Genomic DNA, 21,405 nt, shown 5'->3' on the forward strand with positions numbered 1-21,405 from the left:
GGGCCTCTGAACAGCTGTATAAACAGGTCATTGCCTGTATTTATTATCCTAGAATGCCTGAGGCTTGGAGTCAGGCCACTGTAGCTTAATCTACTGATGCAAAGAATAAGAAAGAAAAAAAAATCCAGTTTCAGCATACCTCCATTCTAGCACACAGGAGCAAAGGTGGCAACCTTCTCTGCACAGCAAAGTCCAGGCTGGCCAGTACCGCATGGTGAGACCCTGCCTCTGATTCCAGCTCTTTTGTTGTTGTTGTTGATGATGTTTTGTTTTGTTATCTTTTATTTTGGTTTTTCAAGGCAGGGTTTCTCTGTAACTTTGGAGCCTGTCCTAGAACTAGCTCTTGTAGCCCAGGCTGGCCTCGAACTCACAGAGATCTGCCTGCCTCTGCCTCCCAAGTGTTGGGTTTAAAGGGTGTGCACCACCCTTTGAAGGCTAAGGCAGGAGAATTGCTGCTGTTTAGTGAGTTCCAAGACAGTTCAGGCAACATAGTGAGACTCCACTCCAAAAGGAAACAACAAAATATACACACATAGTATCTAGAAAGTATGAAACAGTTAAATATTTTAAACAGCTTTAGAGCTTGTTGCTCATTTTAAATCAAATGTCTATGCTTTATTAGACCTGTTGAACAACTTACAAAATGAGACGCAATACTAACCAGATTCCTCAAGTTGGGGCTGCACAGAAGGCTCAACTGTTAAGAGCACTGGCTGCTTTTCCAGAAAGCCTGAGTTCAATCCCCAGCACCCCACTTGGCAGCTCACAGCCGTCTATATCTCCAGTTCCAGGGCATCTGACACCATCTGGCCTCTGCTTAGCACTTTGAGCTTGTAATGCACAGACGTACTTGCCGGCAAGAGAACCAGACACATAAAATAATAACATAAAATTTAAAAGATTTGTAAAGTTGAGACTGAATGAGATGAGTGTTTGGCTGTCAGGTTATTGAAGCCAGGAGTGGGAGTGTGCTGGGTGGCCGAGCCCCCACCTAGCATGTGGAGGCCCTGGGTGCAATCCCCAGCATGGAAGGAGAAACAAAAGCCAATGGAGTGAAGACAGAACAGAGCCATAGTGCCTTCACGATGACTTTTACAAGTGGGCAGGGAGCGTCATACTGCGTGAGGCTGACTGTGTGAGCCTGAGGCCCGAGTCCTCAGTGAAATGTAGACAGATACCTAGATACCTAAGGGCCGGAGGGAGCGACTGTGAGAACTTGTTGAAGAATTCACGAAACTGGGCTTCTTTGCGGGGTAACGGGGTTGTTGTGTCTAGTCACTGTGCCGCCTGTTACTTTCACATATTTCTCTTTCACTGCACTTAAAATTCCAGAGAATTTCTTCTGTCTTCTGCAGCTATGGGGTTTTTGTCCCATCCCATGGAGCAGCCAGCTTACTCTGCATCCCCAGACTGACCTCCAGTGAGGGAGCACCTTGCCCCTGCAATAAGACCCATTTTCAGAGGGGCGTGGCTTTAAAGCCCTGTGACAGTGTGGGGCATCTGCTCTCTGAGGGTTTAGCTTCCTCTCCTTCTCCTAGGTTCCTTAAAGAACATGGGTGATGCTAATTGGTGTGTGTCTACCTTGGGAGGCTTCAGTGGGGACACTAAACCCAGTCCTGCTAGCTCAGCCCCTGCCCGGGCCTGACATCACCTGCTGAGACAATGGCACAAGCTTTGAGGCTGCCTGCTTGGCCATGGGTAGGGTTACCTCACCGTTCTAGGACAGTCCCTTGAGGGACTAACCTTGGGCTTCTGTCCAGCTGAAGCGGTGTTTGTGACACTGCGCCTTGGTCTGTCACAAGGACTCTTCACAAAGCCAAACAAACAACCCAAGAAAGGATCCAAAGGGTTTGAGCAATCTGCAGGCCTCCTACCTGTCTCGCCTTCTTAACTAACCCAGAGTATCTCTTCCTTTGGGAGCACCCCTTCTACCCTTTCTTTCTTTTCTTATTTGCCCAGCCAACTTAGTGGCACAGTCTCATCTATCCAAATAAGGAGAGAAGGGGAGAAAGAGTTTAAATAAGTTCATCTTTAAAGAAACCCCGTGTTTTCAGCCTTACAAATAAAATCTCTTCTGTAGCCCTGACTACGCTTTGAATTTCAGGTTGTTGGACTATCTGAAAGTTTGATGTTGGCTGATTTTTGCCGTGTTGTTGTTGTAATTGAATGGACTGAACCATTACAAATGTTCTTATCCTTAGTAAACCTTGGTCGAACCTAACAAAGAAGGGGGTGAGGGGAAGAAGAAGGAAGGGAAGAAAATGAAAGGAAAGAGAGAGAGAGGGGAAGGAAAGGAGGGAGGGAGGGAGGGAGGGAGGGAAGAAGGGAGGGAGGAGGGAGGGAGGGAGGGAGGGAGGGAGGGAAGAAGGGAAGAAGAAAGGAAAGGAGGGAGGGAGGGAAGAAGAAAGGAAAGGAAGGAGGGAGGGAAGAAGAAGGAAGGGAAGAAAATGAAAGGAAAGAGAGAGGGGGGGAAGGGAGGGAGGGAGGGAGGGAGGAAGGAGGGAGGGAAAGGAAGGGAGGGAGGGAAGAAGGGAGGGAGGGAAGAAGGGAGGGAGGGAGGGAGGGAGGGAAGAAGGGAGGGAAGAAGAAAGGAAAGGAGGGAGGGAGGGAAGAAGAAAGGAAAGGAGGGAGGGAGGGAAGAAGAAAGGAAGGGAGGGAGGGAGGGAGGGAGGGAGGGAGGGAGGGGAGGAAGGAAAGAGGGAGGGAGGGGGGAAGAAGAAAGGAAGGAAGGGAGGGAGGGAGGGAAAGAGGAAGGGAAGAGGGAAGGAGGGGGGAGGGAAGGGGGAGGGAGGGGAGGGAAGGAGGGAGGGAGGGAGGGGAGAGGGGGGAGAGAGGACATTCCTAAGGAAACATAGGCCAGTTGGGAAGATGGGAATGGTTCAGTGAATAAAGTGTGCATGCTTATAGATGAACTATCAATCGTCAGAACCCACATACATTCTGGGTAGGCATAGCAGTTGGCCGTAATTCCTACACTGAAGGTGAAAATGGGATCTGTGGAGCAGGCTAGCTAAGTAAACTAGCCATATTATCCATTTCTACACTCGGCTGAGAGACCGCCACAATGAGTAAGATGAACACTCTCTAGGGAGATTCCTACGTCAGCCTTGAGTGCCCACATGCATATGCACACATGTCCATATACATGCAGCACACACGAACACAGGTGCATCATATACACATAGCCCCCCCCCCAAAGGAAACCTAAGTGGCAGTGATTCTGTGTGATCGTATTTGTTTTGGTATAAGTGGATGCGTACCATCTTAGGGAAGTCTCGGAAGCATTTCGTGCCCCTCATGACCAGGACCTGGTGAGTCACTCCACCTTGTTACACCTCTGAATGTCAACAGCTTGGTATTTCTGTGGGAACCTGCCTGACAGTCACCATGATCTTCCATCTGTCTTACAGGACTGCCAACCAGACTCCCCGAAATCATGCTGGTGGGATCCCAGTCCTTCTCGCCTGGAGGGCCCAATGGCATCATCCGGAGCCAGTCCTTCGCAGGTTTTAGCGGCCTACAGGAAAGACGATCCAGGCAAGTGCTGGGTGCTCACTCCTTCTGGGAAGCAGCAAAAAGGGGCAGGTGCTGATGTGTGTGCCTCACACCGTGCATGTGTGTGGTAGGTAATGTCCTCTTCGTGGAAAAGATAGCTCACCCAGAATTAAGTGCCATCATTTTTATCATTTAGAATTCCTTGTGCAAAGATGTCTTAGTGTTTAGGATAAGCTAGCCATCGGTGTGTACACATGCACATACATAAATGGCTAGCTTATCCTAGCGATTTTGAGCGGTCATGTGTTCAAAAGGGAGGACATGACCACTCCAAGGCATGGTTGAGGGGAGGGCTTTTAATATAGCTATGAGGAAGAGTACAGCCAGAGGCATCTGGAAGCATCCAGAGCTTACAGAGAAAGCAGTACAGTGAACATGGCCAGCAGAGTAAACTGGGGCGTGGGGCAGGCGTGTGGTGGAGCAGTGAGGGAGGAAGCCAAGAAAGGGGCTAAAAAAGGACCAAGAGAGCGCATGGCTGAAATGGTAGGGTTATATCAGAATCAAAAGCTGGGGGAAAGGACGCTTGTGACAGCTGGAGGAGCTTAGGGCTGGGAGCGGGAGAGAGGAATCAGGATGCAGGCTCGGACTCTGTAACAGGTACCTACCATGCTGAGAGAGCCTGGGGGTCAGCACGCATGTTGGTATGCTAACTGGTGCCACAGTTAGTCATGGACCGAGCATGTAGACTCCCGCTGCCTTACTCCCAACCCCCTTACAAGCACACTTTCCTGTTTTGGAGACTGTACTTGGTATGAAATTATGCAGTGGATGGAGACCGTGCCTCACAGAGGGACTCTGGAGAGCTGATGTTATTCAGGTGGGGCTTGGGAAATTGGGCCCTACTTTCCCTGGAATCTCCTCCTCTCATCAAACCCATAAAACCAAGGAAATAACAGAGAGGGAATGGGTAACATGCAAGGCAAGTCATCTTTGGTTTGGCTGAGGGACGATGCTCTCCCTTTCCAAGGGAGCTCCAGGTTTCAAGACAGATTCTGTCTCAAAAAAAAAAAATGATTATGAAGAATGATAAAGGACAATACCCAAAAGTCAACTCCCCGCTTTTAGACACACGTGCACACACAGGCGCTAGCACCTGTACATACATTCACAGACCCCACATACAAAAAAAACACAATTAAAAAATTTAAAAAAATAAAATAAATAGTACTGCAAAGAGAGCCCTAAGTACAAGCTGCTTGTGTTTTTGTTTAATGCCTTGGAAAATTAGCTATTTGTCATGCTTTGGCACATTACCCAAAAAGGTGTCAGTCACATTCTACTGAGGTATAAGTTTGTATCTGATATTATACAAAGATTTGTCTTCCCTTTGGTTGGATATGACTTCTGCCTGTTCATTGTTTCCACCCGGAAGCATTTATTCCGGGTCCCTGTGAGCTAGACTACAAGAGCACCCTCAGAAAAGCATATAGCCCAAAGCTAGGCTGAACCTCCAGGGGAGCCTCTCCTCAGTGAAACTTTCCACAAACATCAAGAAATGAAATGTGGCCCGCTGGAATCTGTTGCTGTCCAGGGCCGTGCTACCTTCCCCCAGGGCACTAGGATGAAGTCAAAAGATTTAAAAGACATTTCCCTGGTGGGTCTTTGTGACGTCTGAGACTCACAGCCTCTTTTCTCTTGCTTTAGGTGTAACTCCTTCATTGAAAATGCGTCTGCTCTCAAGAAGCCTCAGGCCAAGCTGAAGAAAATGCACAATTTAGGGCACAAAAATAACAACACTCCTAAAGAGCCTCAGCCGAAGAGGGTGGAAGAGGTCTACAGGGCTCTGAAAAACGGGCTTGAGTAAGAATAATGGACCTGACGATGCGCGGTGGGGAAAGGAGACCTTTTTCCTCCCTAAAATAACCCTTTTCCTTCCTAAAAGCCAGTAGTCTTAGGAAATCAGTTATGGAAACAGCCCTGTGTGCCGCTACGGTTTTATTATTTTGTTTGGTTTTGAGGCAGAGTCTCCTGCCTCAGGCTGGCCTTGAACTTGCTACGTAGACAATGGCCTTGCAGTTCTGATCCCATCTCCACCTGTCCAGTGCTGGGATCGCAGAGAGAGAGAAGTGCACCAGCATACTTTGCTGGGTGTTTCCTTCTTGTTCCATAGTTGAGGCAGCTTTTAATAAGCTTTTAATGGGAAACGGGTTGGGATTGCATGTCGTATCCATGACATCGAAGCAGGCTTGAGGCTTGACACAGTGGTGTGTTTATAGCTAACTCCCTACAGAGCTGTACTTCCTTTAGACAATGATGGGCATACATAGCTGAACTAGAGTTTGCTATGGAAGGGATTTGAGCCTGGTGTGGTGGATCACACCTGTAATTCTACCCTTCACTCAGGAGGCGAAGGCAGGAGGATCATCAAAAGGTCAAAGTCAGCCAGGATAGGCTAGTATACAGCCTGCCTCAAACATACACACATTCAAACACTCTGAAGCCTTCCTGAATGTGCTAGAAGGACAGTTTGACCAGAAGAAAACTTGCCTAGCATTTGGTAAGGTACTTGCTGTCCCTAATGGGTGACAAAACTGTATCCCCCAAGTCCTGCCTAACTCTTCCCTCACAGTTGACTTTTCATTTCTGGGTTTTTATCCTCACAGTGGCAACCCCTGCCCCATCTCTCTCCCTCTCTTCAAACTAGACAAGATCAACTGCAACTCCCAGTCTTTCCAAAATGTTCCCCAGTCACAGAGCAAAGTTTTGACTCTTTTTTTTTTTCAAGAGGAGAAAGGGGCAGGGTCTCACTCTGTAACCCAGGCTAGCCTGGGAGTTACTTGAAGTCCAGGCTGGCCTAGAATACACACTAATAGTCCTGCTTCCGTCTCCCATGTACTGAGAGTATAGATGTGAGCCGCCACCTGACTGACATTCCAATTCTTAAACCCCTCTTAGAAGGCAAAGGTCAGCAACTGCCCAGATCTCTCCGAAAGTGAGAGCTCACCACGGTGTCTGCTCACCACGGTGTGTTTCCTTTGCAGTGAGTACCTGGAGTTTCACCAGACGGAGCTGGACAAGTTGACCGCTCAGTTAAAAGATATGAAAAGAAACTCTCGCCTGGTAGGTCCCTCTGACCATGAGGACGCTAACACAGGGTGGAGGGTGGGGGTCTCTGCTCCTTGCTTACCAAAGGAGGGGAGGGGCGCGGAGGAGGGGAGCCCTTAAGAGAAACAGATACAAGTAGCAAAGCTACTGCCTCCGGGCGTATATGTTTTGGGAGGAAAAAGAGCTGAGCTTGGTTACTTACACCTGTAAACCCAGCAAGAGGAAGGCTGAGGCAGGGAGATGGTCGGCCTGGGGTATAATATAGAGAGACCTCTGTGTGTTTATGTAGATATACTTCATAATGAAATAAAGATAATAAAGATGGTTTTTGAAAACTTCCCTAAGTGGAGCTGGAGTGATGGCTCAGCAGTTAAGAGCACTGGCTGCTCTTCCAGAGGGCCTGAGTTCAATTCCCAGCACCCACATGGCAGCTCATGATCCGGTGCCCTCTTCTGGTATACAGATAAACACGCAGGCAAAAACACTCATATACATAAAATACATAAATAAATCTTTAAAAGAAAAGAAAACTCTAAGGAATACAACAAAATGAAATGTTGCTGTTTTCCTAGCATCTTCTTAATACATTCAGAATTCAGAAATAAGAACATTTATTTGCTTTATTGCCAATCTGTCAATATAGATCAGTGCCCTGGATTGCTTATTATTGCTGTGATAAATACCATAGCCAAATGCAGCTTGCAGAAGAGTTTACTTCAGTGCACAAACTAAACTCCATCATAGAGAGATGTCAGGGCAGGAACCTGGAGGCGAGAATGGGCGCAGAGGCCATGGGGTATTACTGCTCTACTGTCTTCCTCCTCAATCCTTGCTCAGCATGCTTTCTTACAGTACTCAGGACCATGTGTCCAGGAGTGGCACCACCCACAATGGGCGGCCTCAGGAGTGGCACCACCCACAATAGGCGGGCCGCTCCCAAACCAATTATTAATTAAGAACACACCCCACAGACTTGCCTACATGCCAGCCTGATAGCATTTTTCTCCATTGGCATTCCCTCTCCTCAGATGGCCCTGGCTTGTGTCAAAAACTCACCAGCTCAGCCAGTGGCAGGGAAGGAAGGGGAGAAGTCACTAAGAGACCGGAGGGAAAACGCCTGGGGAGCCTCACTAGAATCCTTGCTGGGTGGTGAATGTCCTCTGTTCTGATGGATTGGCAGGACTAATTTTGTTCCTACCAAAGTGTTATTTATCACACCTTAACCCTTCAAGGCAGCACAAAACCCCAGGCAAGTCTGCATAGGCAACCCTGGCAGCTGTGTGAGAACATGTGTTTATCTTCCACTTGGCTGGCAGATAAGACTTTGCTGGGTTTTGTTTAAGAACCCTTAAAGCTGCAGAGAGACCACAAGAACGGGTGCAGTTGTAGAATCACAGAGATCAGACAACGCTGACCCTGGAGAGTACTCCAAACAACCCAGAGTTTTACTCATTAAGAACAAACCCCCCAAAAATCCAGTAGAATTTAGTGGGACTGGTGATTCCTTCACGGGCTATGTAGAAATGTGAGCTGGGTCATTTATGAAAGCGGACGGCATTTCTGAGGACGCTGTGTTGTAACCAAGGGTTCCTCCTTTCATTTCAGGGTGTGCTGTACGACCTAGACAAGGTAGGCCATCCTGGGTTGCGGCTAAAAGGTGAAACTGTTCACTTTGAGCAGATATTAGTAAGAGGTCCTTTGGGGGACAGTAAGCTTCCAGACAAAGAGTGATGCTCTTGTGTTGGGAAGGAAAATCCATGTTTTGTTCTTTCTGTTCCATGAAGAGGAAGAATGAACATCAAGGTCTGCAGAATCAAAGGGCATTCAGCTCGCGGGAAAGCCAGGCTCTAGGCTGTGTGTTTGCTCTGCTTTCTGAGAGTCTGGAACTTGGATTTAGAGGTCCTCACCATGTAGCCTTTAATAGTAGCTGCCATTTTCATCAACTATGAGACTTCCCTGATTGGAAAATGCTGCAATTGTTTTGTGCCACCAAAAAAAATATATTTTTCCACTATATATTCCGTATATAATGTTTAAAAAAATAAAAATATATTATAAAATAGAAAAAATTATTCCAGTTAATTCTAGTTATTTCTTTTCATGTAATATATATTTCATGTAATATATATATTTCATGTTATATATATATATATATTCTTATTGGCAAAATTCTTTCAGGCCTTTTAGTAGTGAGATTTTTGTGCCTTCCTTTTTAGTTGTATACAATATCACTCTCCATGCCATTCTATATACATAGCTTTATCTCAATGCCAAATCATGTATATTCTCTGTGAAGATATTTTAAAGGGCAGTTAAATCAAATGCATCTTACAACAGTATTTATAACTCATAGGACTAGCATGAGCAGCTGTATCTGTGAGCCCAAACCAATGGCTATCTGCCACCATAGGCAAATAACAATTGTAAAATGTACCCAGCTTCATACATAATTCAGTATGCAAAAAAAACTCAGTTTAGAACACACAAAAAAATGGCACTGCTCCACCAGAAATCGAATGGATTGGCCACCTTGCCATTAAACATTGGATGACCATGATTAGCTCAAGCTCATCTCTCATGGGAGTCAGTGTTTTGAAAAACATTTTCAAAATTAACATTCGAACAACCCTAAAATAGTGGCAACGGTGGAAGAAAAGAGGAAGTAGTAAGTACTGCATTTCCAGCACTTGTGCAGAGGACATGCTAATGAAATCACTCTCGAAAGCCTAATCAATTGCACTGTGAATGGCTCATGCTTTTTTCAATCTTCTCCTTTTAATTCCAGCAAATTAAAACGATTGAAAGATACATGCGACGCCTGGAGTTTCACATTAGTAAGGTAAACAATGCTGCTGTTGTCTTTGCTTCTGTGTTTCTGCTCTCAGTTACTGCCCAGCGTAGGCCCATCCTGAGTCTAGCACGGGTCCAGTGAGCCTTTACCTAATAGATGCCTAAGCTGAACGTAGAAATGAAAGCCTTGGGGCTGAGACCTGGCTCAGTGGCTCAGAGCACTGGCTGCTCTTGCGGAGGACCTGGGTTCCATTCCCAGCTCCCACATGCTGGCTCACAACCAATTGTAACTCCAGTCCTAGGGGAGCCAACACCTTCTTCTGACTTCCATGGGTAACAAGCATGAATGTGGTGCACAGACATACATGCAAGCAAAACACCCATTCACATAAAATATAAATAAATAAAATCCAAAAGAAAGAGAGGAATTAAGGGACGAAGGGTGGGAGGAAGGGAGGAAGATGGGGAGAAGAAGAATGTGAAGACTGATTGTTCCTTGTTGCTGGGACTGCGCTTTGATGAATCTGAGCAACTTAATTTCAGTTTCTCTGCTATTGATCCATGACTTCACAAAATCATTTTCAGTAAATAACCTCATTTTTAATTTTTAAATACTTAATCATGGGGCTAGAGAGATGTCTCAGTGGTTAAGAGCACACTCTGCCCTTGCAGAGTTCAATTCCCAACACCCGCTTCCCTTGGCTCACAACCACCTATAATTCCAGCTCGAGAGGATCTGATGCCCTCTTCTGGCTTCCAAGGGCACCTGCACTCAAGTATATGTACCCGCACATGGATACACACAGTATGTGCGCACAAAATTAAAAGTAAAATTTCTTTTGTAAAGGCTGACTCCAGGCCTGTAGAAATGGGTCTGTGGTTAAGAGTACTTGCTATGCAATCACTCAATCATGAGGACCAGAGTTTGGAACCCAGCACCCATGCCACAAGCTAGGTATCCCCAAAAATGCTTGTAACCCCAGATCCAGGTGGGGCAAAGACAAAAAGTTGGCTGGGGCTTGCTGGCCTTCAGTTTAGCTGAGAAAACCTGAGCTACACATTCAGGGAGAGACCCCTCCAACCTCAAAGGAATAGGTTGAGAATGATAGAAGAAAGCAGCTGGCACCATCTGCTGGCTCCTTCTGCACGCACGCACACATGCACGCACACATGCACGCACACTTGCATTTGCATACAAATAAACTATCAACTCCAAAATTGTAGGTATCACCTGTTGACAATGCTTCTTAAAGTGGTAACAGCGTTGTGTACTACAATTTTTCCCTTTGATGGAAAACCGGGAGCTCTCCCAATGCATATTCACACACAGAGGGCTCCTGTCCTTATTGTCTAACTCCACAGTCCACCACAGACCTACAGATTTATCCCCACTTCTCTGTGCCCCCATTCCTCCCTTTCCCTTCCCTTCCTTACCTCCCTCCCTCCCTCCCTCTCTCCTTCCCTCCCTCCCTCCCTCCCTCCTTCCCTTCCTTCCTTTCTTGAGACAGCACCTCAATGGCCTGGAACTCACAACCTCCTACCTCAGCCTCCCAAGTGCTGTGATTATAGGAAGGTGCCACTATGCCCAGCTACCTGAGTCAGTGTAAACAATCCCAGTGGTAGCCTCAAAGACATGAAAAGGCCTTTTCAGTTTGTCATTTAGAAAAAAAGATCGAGCAAAATCTGCTTTGAAAAGAATAAACAAGCAAAATGTGTCACACAGTGCTGAAATTAAGTGATTGGTCTAAAGGATTCACCCTTGGCAAGACTCTTCTTGAGAACAGCAATACAGTGTATCTTTAAGGGCATGACAACAACCTGTGGGACTTCTCTCAAGCATGACGGTTATTGATCTCTTTCCTGTTTGGGTTCTGGCAGGTAGACGAGCTTTATGAAGCCTATTGTATCCAACGGCGCCTCCAAGATGGTGCCAGCAAAATGAAGCAAGCATTTGCGGCGTCCCCTGCCAGCAAGGCTGCCCGAGAGAGTCTGTCAGAGATCAACCGCAGCTACAAGGAGTACACAGAGGTAAGCCCTGTCGTTTCTTTCCGTGACTGTGCCTGACCTGTTAGTCACTGCCAGGAAAAGGCGAACCGCAGCACACAAACCCGTGCCATACTCTAGAAGATACACATAAATGCAGCCAGACCTGCTGGCACAGGCCTGTAATTCCAGCTACTCGGGAAGTCGAGGCAGGGGAATTGCAAGTTCAAGGCTCATGTAGGCTACAGAATGAGTTCAAAGTCAGGCTAGGCAGTTCAGTGAGACCATGGCTCAAAAGGTAAACAAGGACAAAAAAGAAAAATAAAACCTGGGAAAGTCGGTTCAGTGGTAGAGCATTTATTTACCTGGCAGACATGAATCTCCTCCCTAGTATAGCAGAGAAAAAACTGTAAGCAAGCAAGACAATGGTGGAATTGTCTAAACCAAGCCATGACACTTAACATCCTATCATTTAAACTCACTTCCCAATGCTGTAGTGTGCCCTGAAGGAAGAGTAGACACAGGTTAAGATGTCTAGCCCACGTATGGTATTGGTGTGGGTATCCATCCTGCCTGCATCTTTGTTGCTGTTGTTGTTATTGTTTGTTTGTTTGTTTGTTGTTGATATGTGTATAAGAAATTTTTATCCAAGATAAAGAACTATGAACAGAAATGTGTCTTCCTGGTTTCTGATGGTCCCTGGGGTCCAAGCACTGAACAGGGAGGCTTTCACCCCTCTAGGGCCTCTGGAAGAACAGCCTGTGCTCTTAACCACGGAGCCATCTCTCCGGCCCTATGACCTGCATTTTGAGCACACCAAAATTACAAGATCCTACAACAGCCCTAATAAGCACTACAGTTTCGAAGCAGTGAAAATCATAAGTGATTTTATCACACCTGCAATTGCATGACTCAGGGCTCTTTCACAAGTGGAGCCGTGTTCATCCCTGGTTGCATCCATAAGTTCTGAGCATGGGTGACTTCAATTGTTAACCTAGTGGCCCTGGGTTCTTGAGACAGTAGTAGCAGTCCAGTGTGCCTAAAGGCACATCTGATATGTCTAGCAACTGTTCCCTTGCTGAGATCTTGTTTTCCAAACTTTCAAGCTACTCCAAGCTCAGACCTGAGGAAATGCTTCCCAGCTTTGCTAAGCTCTCTGAAGTACTGAGAACTTCCGACAGGATGGGTAAAACCGTTCTCTCTGTGTCCACAAGAGTGAAGGTATTGAGCAGAACAGAGAAACAAATAAGAAACGGAGCCTCAGACCTTCCTTATGTTCCCCAAGCCCTGCTTGTGCCTGCCAGTGCTGAGTGGCCTTGCTTTTGTCCGAATGGCAGCTTGCACAGGCAGAGTCTCAATGAAGCTGGCCACAAGGAAGAAGCTTGAAGAAGTGGATACTGATGCTTACTACACTAAAAAGGCTTCCAAATCCTGTCCCAGCTCTGTGTGTGTGTGTGTATGTGTGTATGTGTGTGTGTGTGTGTGTGTGTGTGTTAGTGTGTGTTATATACCATGTTGTTATAAAACAGGCACACACTATAGAATGGCTGACCCAGCTCATTTAACCTAGAGCATGGATCTTGTCCTATACAGCATGTATGGTTGATTCCCCCATCACAATAATACTGCTTTTGTGTGCAGTTCAAGTCTGTTCTTATGGAGCATCCCATACTCTGTATTTGCCTGACTCTTTTCATACCATTTAATGTGTTCATTAAGCTCCAGCTAGCCTATGCACTGGAAGCCTTGCTTAGCCGTGTCTCAGAGGGCTATACTGTGTACTCATGGCCAACAGGAAAGTGCCTTTAGTTCATGCAGTCACTACTGAAATGCCTTGTGCTTCAAGCTGCAGCGTGGAGGGTGGTGGATCTAACTCCATCTCCTGTGCTCTTTGCAGAACATGTGCACCATTGAGGCGGAGCTGGAGAGTCTTCTGGGAGAATTCTCCATCAAGATGAAAGGTAATCTCTCCTCATTTAGGGAGAGACAGAGGTGCCGGCTCCACGGAGCTTCCTGAGAAGGCATGCTATTTGTGTTTTCCTTGCAGAGACATAAGGTCACACTCAGCCCTCTCACTCGTGGTGGTATTCTGATGAGTCTCTTCTTGACTCTTACCTTCACATTTAGAAACGGTGTTCATTGTAGGACTATGTCAAATAGGCAGAAAAACCGAGTGAGCTAAACAGCAAACCCTCACAACCCATCCCCCAGATTCGGTAATCATCTTTTCCCTTTGATGAGCTAGAAAACTCCAGAGGAGTGAAACCCAAGTGTGTCAGCTTGTGCCTGTAAACTTCAGTGATGAGTTCTGAAGGAATAGGGCCATCTTCTTATGTAACTGTAGAGCCACGTCCTGCTGTCCCGTTATCACATCTAACAGAATTAATAAGCCTTTGTCATTAACCTAGTTCGCTTGCACACAGCCCCAGCTGTCTCGGAAATGCTGCCTACAGTTGCTTCGCTTCAGTCAGGACCCACACAAGGCCGTGCATTATAATGAGCTGTCAGACGGATTCCCCTGAATCTAAAAACCCCTGTCCTACATTTGAGACTTGCCTGTTGGCATCTCTGTTTATTTATCTACTTAGGATATTTCTTTTTGTTCCATCTCTACGTAATTCAGGCTGGTCTCAAACCCAAGGCAATCCTCCTGCCACAGCCTGCTAAGCGCTGGGGTTATAGGTCTATATCACTCTACCTGACTTACTGTCACATAAATCATTGTTCCTTGCCTCCCAGGGTCCTGTGAGTCTGTGATGATTAGTACAGAATGTTCTGCTCTATAGGCATCGTTGGTTTAGACTACAGCATCTTCAGCATAAAAAGGAAGCCTGGTTTCAGAAAAGAGAGCACCACCTAGATATGGTCAGACTTACAGCACAGTGGCCACAGTGGGTCAGCACCATCCCAGCCAGTCCTGTTCTCTCCCACGTTTTGGCCCATTGGACTGCAGTTGAGCGGACAGGGCCCCTGCAGTCCTTTCTCTCAGTGTGGTTGCTTGTTTAACAGTTTGATCCCTAGATTGCTAATGAGGATAATAACCTTACCTACTTTCTGCAAAAAGGAAAGGGAAGAGGGAGACTCTCTTTCAAAGGGGCTCAGGGTGGGGCTAGAGATGGCGCAGTAGTTAAGAACATCAGTTCTTGAAGAGGACCTGGCTTTGATGCCCAGTGCCTACATGACAGCTTACATCCACTGGTAACTCCAGTCCAGGGGATCTGGTGCTCTCTTCTGACTTCCTCGGGCAGCAGGCAGGCAAACATGGTGCGCATGTGTACATGCACCTTGCCCATGCCGGGCATCTGCCCCTTTCCAACTCTGTGGGCCCATTTGCTTCCACTTGGGTCTCCATCAGAGTCAGTGGTTCAAAACCACTCTAAACCCACCCTTCCTCTCAGCAGTTCAGAATCTGTACAGCCCGTATGGGGTTCTAAAGGTCTTTCAAATTTCTGGATGATTCTGTCAGCAGCCTGATTCCTTGTGGACTAGCATGCACAGTGAAGTTACTTTGTCACTGTTAACACAAGGACTGCCCATGTCCCATGGCATTCAGGACAGCACACAGAGAGTAAGGTCCCCCTACTGTTAACACAAGGACTGCCCATGTCCTGTTTCTGACATTCACTGATAGCGGATGTTTCCATTTCTGATGAGAGGGATAATTTCTTCTGTTTCATATGTGGGAGCTGGTGGCCAAGAGACATTGGATGACTTCTCTCAGGTCACACAGTAAACTGATGTCAGACTTGAAACTGAATTCTGGGTCCTGGCTTCTATGTTACTTTCCTCATCTCTGTGACAAAAAGCAGCTCTGGGGAGAAAAGGTTTACAGCAGTTATGGTTTGTCATGGCAGGGAGGGTGTAAAGGAGCTTGTGCCTGTGGGGCCTGCAGCTGAGGCTCCTCGCATTTCCCAGGAGCAAGCAGAGAAAGGACAGAGCTGATGCTCAGCGCACCTCCCTTTTGTTGTTGTTGTGATTCAGTGCAAACCCCAGACTGCAGGATGTGGCCACCCACATTCAGGGTGGGTCTTACCTTCTAAATCAACTGACCCTGGAAACACCCTCACAGATAGACCAAAGGGTTATGCTTTGCTGATTCTCAGGCCTCTTCCTTCCTTTCCTGCTTGCTTGTTAGGGTCTCATGTAATATTTGCTACACAGCTGAGGCTGACCTTGAACTCTTGATTTTCTTACCATTCCCTACCCACTAATTGCTAGGATTCTAGTCACCCATCACCATACCCAGCCTTCCAGGCATTTTTTTATTCAAGCAATTTGACCGTGGAAATTAACCATCTCAGCTGCCAGTACATGGCCACCTTAATACCACATTATGAAGAAGTTTTAACAATTGAACAGACACAGCCATTGTTCAAATGCTGATTTTTTTCCCTAGAGAAGGGATCCTCTTCACCCTAAAACAGTCACCCAAAAGGCCTGGTAGGGGAAGGGGACTACCCACTATCCACGTGATCTAAATTTGGAGGTAGTAAGAAGGTGATATTGAGATTCTGCCATTGGTAGAAATATCCTGGCCATCAGCCATGAACTGGGTGCCCTGGGCTGAGCCTGCAGATGCTGGAACTGTCTGCTCTGCTCTCTCTGCCCGCTTTTCTCATCTGCTTCCTTGGTTGCCCTAATCTTACCCCCACTCTCTTATTTAAAAAACTCAGAAACTGCATCTGTATCTCTTTCTCTGTCTCTGTCTCTCTGTCTCTCTGTCTCTCTCTGTCTCTCTCTCTCTCTCTCTCACACACACACACACACACACACACACACACACACACGCACGCACCATCCTCTTCTCCTCTACAAAAGAAGACCTCGCTGCTGCCAGGACTTCCTAGATTCCCATGAGCCACTCCTGTCCATTGTCTTTGATTACGATACACCCCCAGCCCCTACCCCCATATCCAAAACTAGCCCTTTGCATCACATTCCCAGATCTGGCAACCCCTAACTTCCTCCTGACACACCCTCCCACACTTCCCCTTTGCTCAACCCCACCACTAGCTACAACATGAAGGGCGGTTGTCCGGCTGATGGTGATAAAGACACAGGGCAAGAGCTACTGAACTAGGCACACCTGCCTTTGACTCCTCGTGGCCCCTGGCCTGGCCTTCACAGCTGCTGGGGTGGGGAGGGGGCCTCTGAGTCTCACGTCCTCACTCAGTGGGCAAACATGGACCACTGAGCCAGTCTAATTGCCAGAGTGCTGTGGAAGCCTCAGCCCATGGGGAGGGAGGGGCTGCTGAGGACCGAGGCAGGAGGATCTGAGCACAAAGCCACCTTGGGCAGCATAGTGAAGTGTCTGAAAAGAAAAAAGAAAATTAAGTCACGTTTGGTGGTTCATGCCTGTAATCTCAGCACTCAGTAATCTAGGAGCAGTGAGGTCTTCTTTTGTGGAGGAAAAGAGGACGGTGCATGTGTGTATTTGTGTGTGTGTGTGTGTGTGTGTGTGTGTGTGTGTGTGTGTGTAAGAGAGAGAGACAGAGATAGACAGAGACAGAGGCAGAGGCAGGGCAAACCTGGGCTTCAGAGTAAGACACAATTTTTTTTTAAAGAGGTTTCCACTGAGGGGAGGCTTGGTGGGCTGGGGGTGAAGGGAGCTTCCTAAGACTTAGACTTTAGACTTAGAACAAATAAGCTGAAAGCTCTCCCGGAAGGTGGGGAAGCTGCCCAGAGCTGACAGGGGGAGTGGCCGTGGCCTACATGCTCTGTAGACCTGCTGTGGGGAAGCTACAGGGCCAGAGTCTGAAAACTCCTGAATGCCCAACTGAGGAGAACTTGATTCAGGACCACGAACCAGGAAGGAAGCTGAGAATTGCAGCCTCTTACAGAAAACTGGTTTTTTCTCGGTTATTACCTCACCGAAAGTGAGTTCCAGGAGCACACATGTCCAGAGGTCAGCTAGGCACCATGGCTTGTAGGGCAAGCCCAGCCTCTCGTGAACTAGGAACCTGCCCGTAGAACAGGAAGGTCTGTGTTAAGACACGCAACTGTTACGTACTTGGCAATTTGCCTTAAGTAGGAGAGAGCATGCTTTGGAAGGCCGTGGCAGAAATGGGAAGTAGTGGAGGACTTCCACAACAAAACCTTGTCAAAGCAAAGGAAGTTAGTGGCACAGGGAGCGAGGGTGGGTAACTGTGTAGCTGTGTGGCTATACAGCTGTGTGACTGTGTAACTATGTGGCTGTGTCGATGCATGGCTGTATCACTGCATGGCTGTATTGTGGCTGGAAAGCTGTGTGGCTCTATAGCTATGTGGCTGTATAACTATGTGGCTGTATAGCTGTATGACTATATAGCTGTGTGGTTGTATAGGGGTGTGGCTATATAGAGGTATGGCTGTAAAACTGCATGGCTCTATAGCTATGTGGCTGTATAGCTGTGTGACTATGTAACTGTGTGGCTGTATCGCTGCGTGGCTGTATAGTTCAGTGGCTGGAAAGCTGCATGGCTCTATAGCTATGTGGCTGTATACTCGGCAACTTTTCTCCACTGTGATAAACTCTCTGAAAGGGGAAAGGATTCACTGTGGTTTACAGTTTGGGAGAATTCAGTCCACTGTGGGAAAAGGAGCCATGGTAGCTAGAGTGTCTTGCAGCTGAGACAGGGGTTTGTACATCCAAGTAGATCAGGAAGTCCAGCAGGGGCTAGAAGCAAGCAAAACTATAAAACCTCAAGACCCACCCTCCAGTGTGTGGTTACCTTCAGTTAGGACCCAACTCTTGAAGACTCCATAACCTCTCAAAACAGAGCTACCAGCTGGTGACCGAATGTTCCAATATGAGCCCGGGGACATTTCATATTCATATAGTCATGCTGGGACAGCACCCATCCCTCCACTCAGGCTGTGGAAGAGCTGCTACATCAGTAACCCAGGAGAGAGTATGAAAGACCGAGAAGACGGAAGACCCATGCAAATACACAAGTCCCTATTTCCTGACCTCCCGGGTATGCCGTTAGAGGGAACCCAGGGATGGCTTCTGAGTGGCCATAATGAAAACTTCTTAGCTGGCAGCTGAGCAAACATTGAGCTTTCTACAGCTGTAGAAATGCCAGCGGGGTCTCGGGCCAGAGTTGAAAGAACCCTGCCAGGCCCCAAAGACAGGCTGTTGCTGCCACTGCCCCGGCTAGGTGCTCATTCTGTAGCCTGCACCATGGGTACTGCCACCTGGGGGGCTTTGAGAAGCATTCCCTGGGACTGAGTCCTCCCGACTGCTGCCCCTCTGCTGTTATCACCGTCACCAGATGGGGTAGACACCCTACAAGGAATGTCACCAGATGGTGGTAGACGCCTTACAAGGAATGCCAAGAAAATGCTTTCATTACTTGGGCAGTGAGACCCAGAATCCATCACCACCATAGCCTTCTCTCTCACGTGAAGGTCTTCACATACGACATTTCTAGTAATTTTGAGAAGGGGGTGTTCAAAGGACTCCCCCCTTTTCTCACCTTCTCTAGCACAGTACATGGTCCGCTTCTTTTAAGCGGTGCCCCTATTGTCAGTGAGACCATAAACAGGCAGCAGATTATCTCCAAACTAATCATCTGTAGGTTTTCAAAGGATCAATTGGGTTTTGTTAGAATTAGCACATCAGACTTTGGATTCATAAGAGCCAGCCAGAAATGCTTTCTTTCAGATGCGTTGGGGGAGGGGGGCGGGGGGGCTAAATGCTCCAGAAAATAGCTTCCTCCAATCCTGCTTTTATTACAGCGAGTCCTCCTAAGTGGCTCATTAGCTTCTAATTATTTGCGAGGGCTGGTCCTAGAAGAATGGGCTCGCCAAATGAAAGGTTTGCCAAGTTGGTGAACTGCTGCCATCTACTGGCGAATGGTGGTAAAACGTGGGTCCATTTTGAGGCTTCCCTGGACTTAGATATTACTCATAACCATGCCCATAGATCAAGGGGAAGCAGATTCATTCATTCCAGATTCTCATAGCCTATTAGTTGAGCCATTCATCGAAGGTAAAACACACAGTGTGGTATCATCTTTGTAATGTTCCAGGAGTAAAATGTGGTTTACTAGAAACACAACCCAGGGCAGTGAAGACAGCATGGAGAGAGCATCAGGACCTGAATCTGGAGCGCAGAATCCACGTAGAAAGCTGGGCACAGTGTTGTGCACTAGGGTGGCGGGGGGCAGAGGGAGGTGAGACAGGTAGGTAGGGTAGATCCCTGTGTTTTCTGGCCAGCCGATCTAACCAAATAGCAACCTCATTAAGAGATCCTGTCTCACAAAATAAGGAGGATGGAACAATCGAAGGAAACGGTATCAGTATCAGCATCAAACTCTGGCCTCCACATAACCAGGCACACGTGTGCACATGCATACTTGCACAAGCTTATACAAATACAAGAAACAACCTTCCAGGACTCAAAGGCTAAAAATGAAAAACATCTGTGCCAAATTTTTCACTGGAATTTTTGTCCTCAACTTTTTCCTGAGAAAATTATAATGTATATAAATATTTTCACCCTTCCGCAGTAAATAGTCTCTCAGTAAATAGCTATAAAAAGGAGAAAAGGGGTGACCAAAGCTGGGACTCCCGAGCTGCCCCAAGACGATGACCAACTCTTCGGACAAGATGCTTTTGCTGCTGAACCAGACTGCGGCATAGTAGACCTCAAGGGGAGCAAGTCATTTCAAAATGACTTACAGAGGGCACAGGGGAAGGAAAGCCACCTTGTGCTAGCTAGTTCTGTGTCCGCGTGACACAGGTAGAGTCATCTGAAAGGAGGGACCCTCAAGTGAGAAGATGCCTCCATGCGATTAGCATTTTCTTAATTAATGATTGATGTGGGAGGGCCCAGGCTATTGTGGGTGGGGCCATCCCTGGCTGGTGGTCCTGGGTGCTATAAGACAGCAGACTGAGCCAGCCATAGGGAGCAAGCCAGTGAGCAGCAGTTCATCGGGGCCTCTGCACCGGCTGTTTTACTCCAAGTTCCTGCGCTGATTTCTTTCAGTGACAAAGAGTGACATGGAAGCATAAGCTGAATGAACCCTTTCCTCCCCAGGTTGCTTTGTTTGTGGTGTTTATCACAACATTGATAACCCTAATTAAGACACACCTCTTCTGTTGAGGGTGCAGGCTGTTGGTGATTGGTTGGTTGGTTGATTGGATTGGTTTTTTTTTTTTAAATTTACTTATTTTTATTTTATGTGCATTGGTGTTTTGCCTGCATGTATACCTGTGTGAGCGTGTCAGATCCTGGAGTTAGAGACACTTGTGGCCAACCATGTAGGTGCTGGGAATTGAACCTAGGTCCTCTGGAAGAGCCATCAGTGCTCACAACTACTGAGCCATCTCTCCAGCCCCTTGGTTTGCTTCCTTAATCACCAGTTTTGTGTACATTATAGTCTATTCTAGCAATTTCATAACCATAAACAGTGGCATCGTTATGCTGTATAAAAAGAATGAGAAAACCAGAGCAATGAGTGTGTTCTGTCAAGTTATGGGTGTGGGGGACAAGGACAAGGACTCATAAGGGAAGTATTCGGTGTCACAGAAGGGAACAGAAGGGAAAACAAGAGGCCAGTTTATTTTCATGTGAATATTTTGGTCAGTAAAAGAATAGATCTTTCTGGTCCTGTTGCCCTGATCCTGAAATCTGCCCAAGGTACACAGAATTCTAACTACCCAGCATCCTCCCCAGTCCTAACAATCCCCCCTCCCAGCCACCCTATCAAGGAAAGTCCCCTCTAGCTTTGATGGATGGAATCCCTGCAAAGGCTGTTTGCTTAAGGTGGTCCCAAATCTGTTATCTGAATCTTCTCCAGTTTCATATATTACTTGAATTTTTAACCATTGACAAATTGGGCCTCTCAAGGAGGGACGTGTGTTCTGTGACTCACAGCACAATCTCTTGCTTACAGGTCTGGCTGGCTTTGCTCGCCTCTGTCCTGGAGATCAATATGAAGTAAGTAACCTGTCGGTCTACATGTTGACATTGTGGCTTGAAGGACAGGAGCTGTCTATAGTTTTGGTTTTTGTTGCTGCTGCTGCTGCTGCTGCCTCTACTGTTTG

The 21,405-nt window shown here is 47.1% G+C and overlaps 1 protein-coding gene across 2 annotated transcripts in view; it reads left to right on the plus strand.

Moving 5' to 3' along the window:
* The window catches only part of Ripor2 (RHO family interacting cell polarization regulator 2), a 109,920-nt gene that overhangs the window by 51,738 nt on the left and 36,777 nt on the right, over window positions 1-21,405 (plus strand). For both annotated transcript variants that reach the window (XM_038333521.1, XM_038333522.1), the window contains exons 2-9: window positions 3,411-3,537; window positions 5,200-5,355; window positions 6,537-6,615; window positions 8,206-8,229; window positions 9,386-9,439; window positions 11,269-11,418; window positions 13,271-13,334; window positions 21,255-21,298. In XM_038333521.1, the coding sequence (XP_038189449.1) occupies window positions 3,411-3,537; window positions 5,200-5,355; window positions 6,537-6,615; window positions 8,206-8,229; window positions 9,386-9,439; window positions 11,269-11,418; window positions 13,271-13,334; window positions 21,255-21,298 (698 nt within the window). The remainder of the gene's footprint in view (window positions 1-3,410; window positions 3,538-5,199; window positions 5,356-6,536; window positions 6,616-8,205; window positions 8,230-9,385; window positions 9,440-11,268; window positions 11,419-13,270; window positions 13,335-21,254; window positions 21,299-21,405) is intronic.

This window comes from Arvicola amphibius, chromosome 6, assembly GCF_903992535.2.
Source record: "Arvicola amphibius chromosome 6, mArvAmp1.2, whole genome shotgun sequence".
NCBI lineage: Eukaryota > Metazoa > Chordata > Mammalia > Rodentia > Cricetidae > Arvicola > Arvicola amphibius.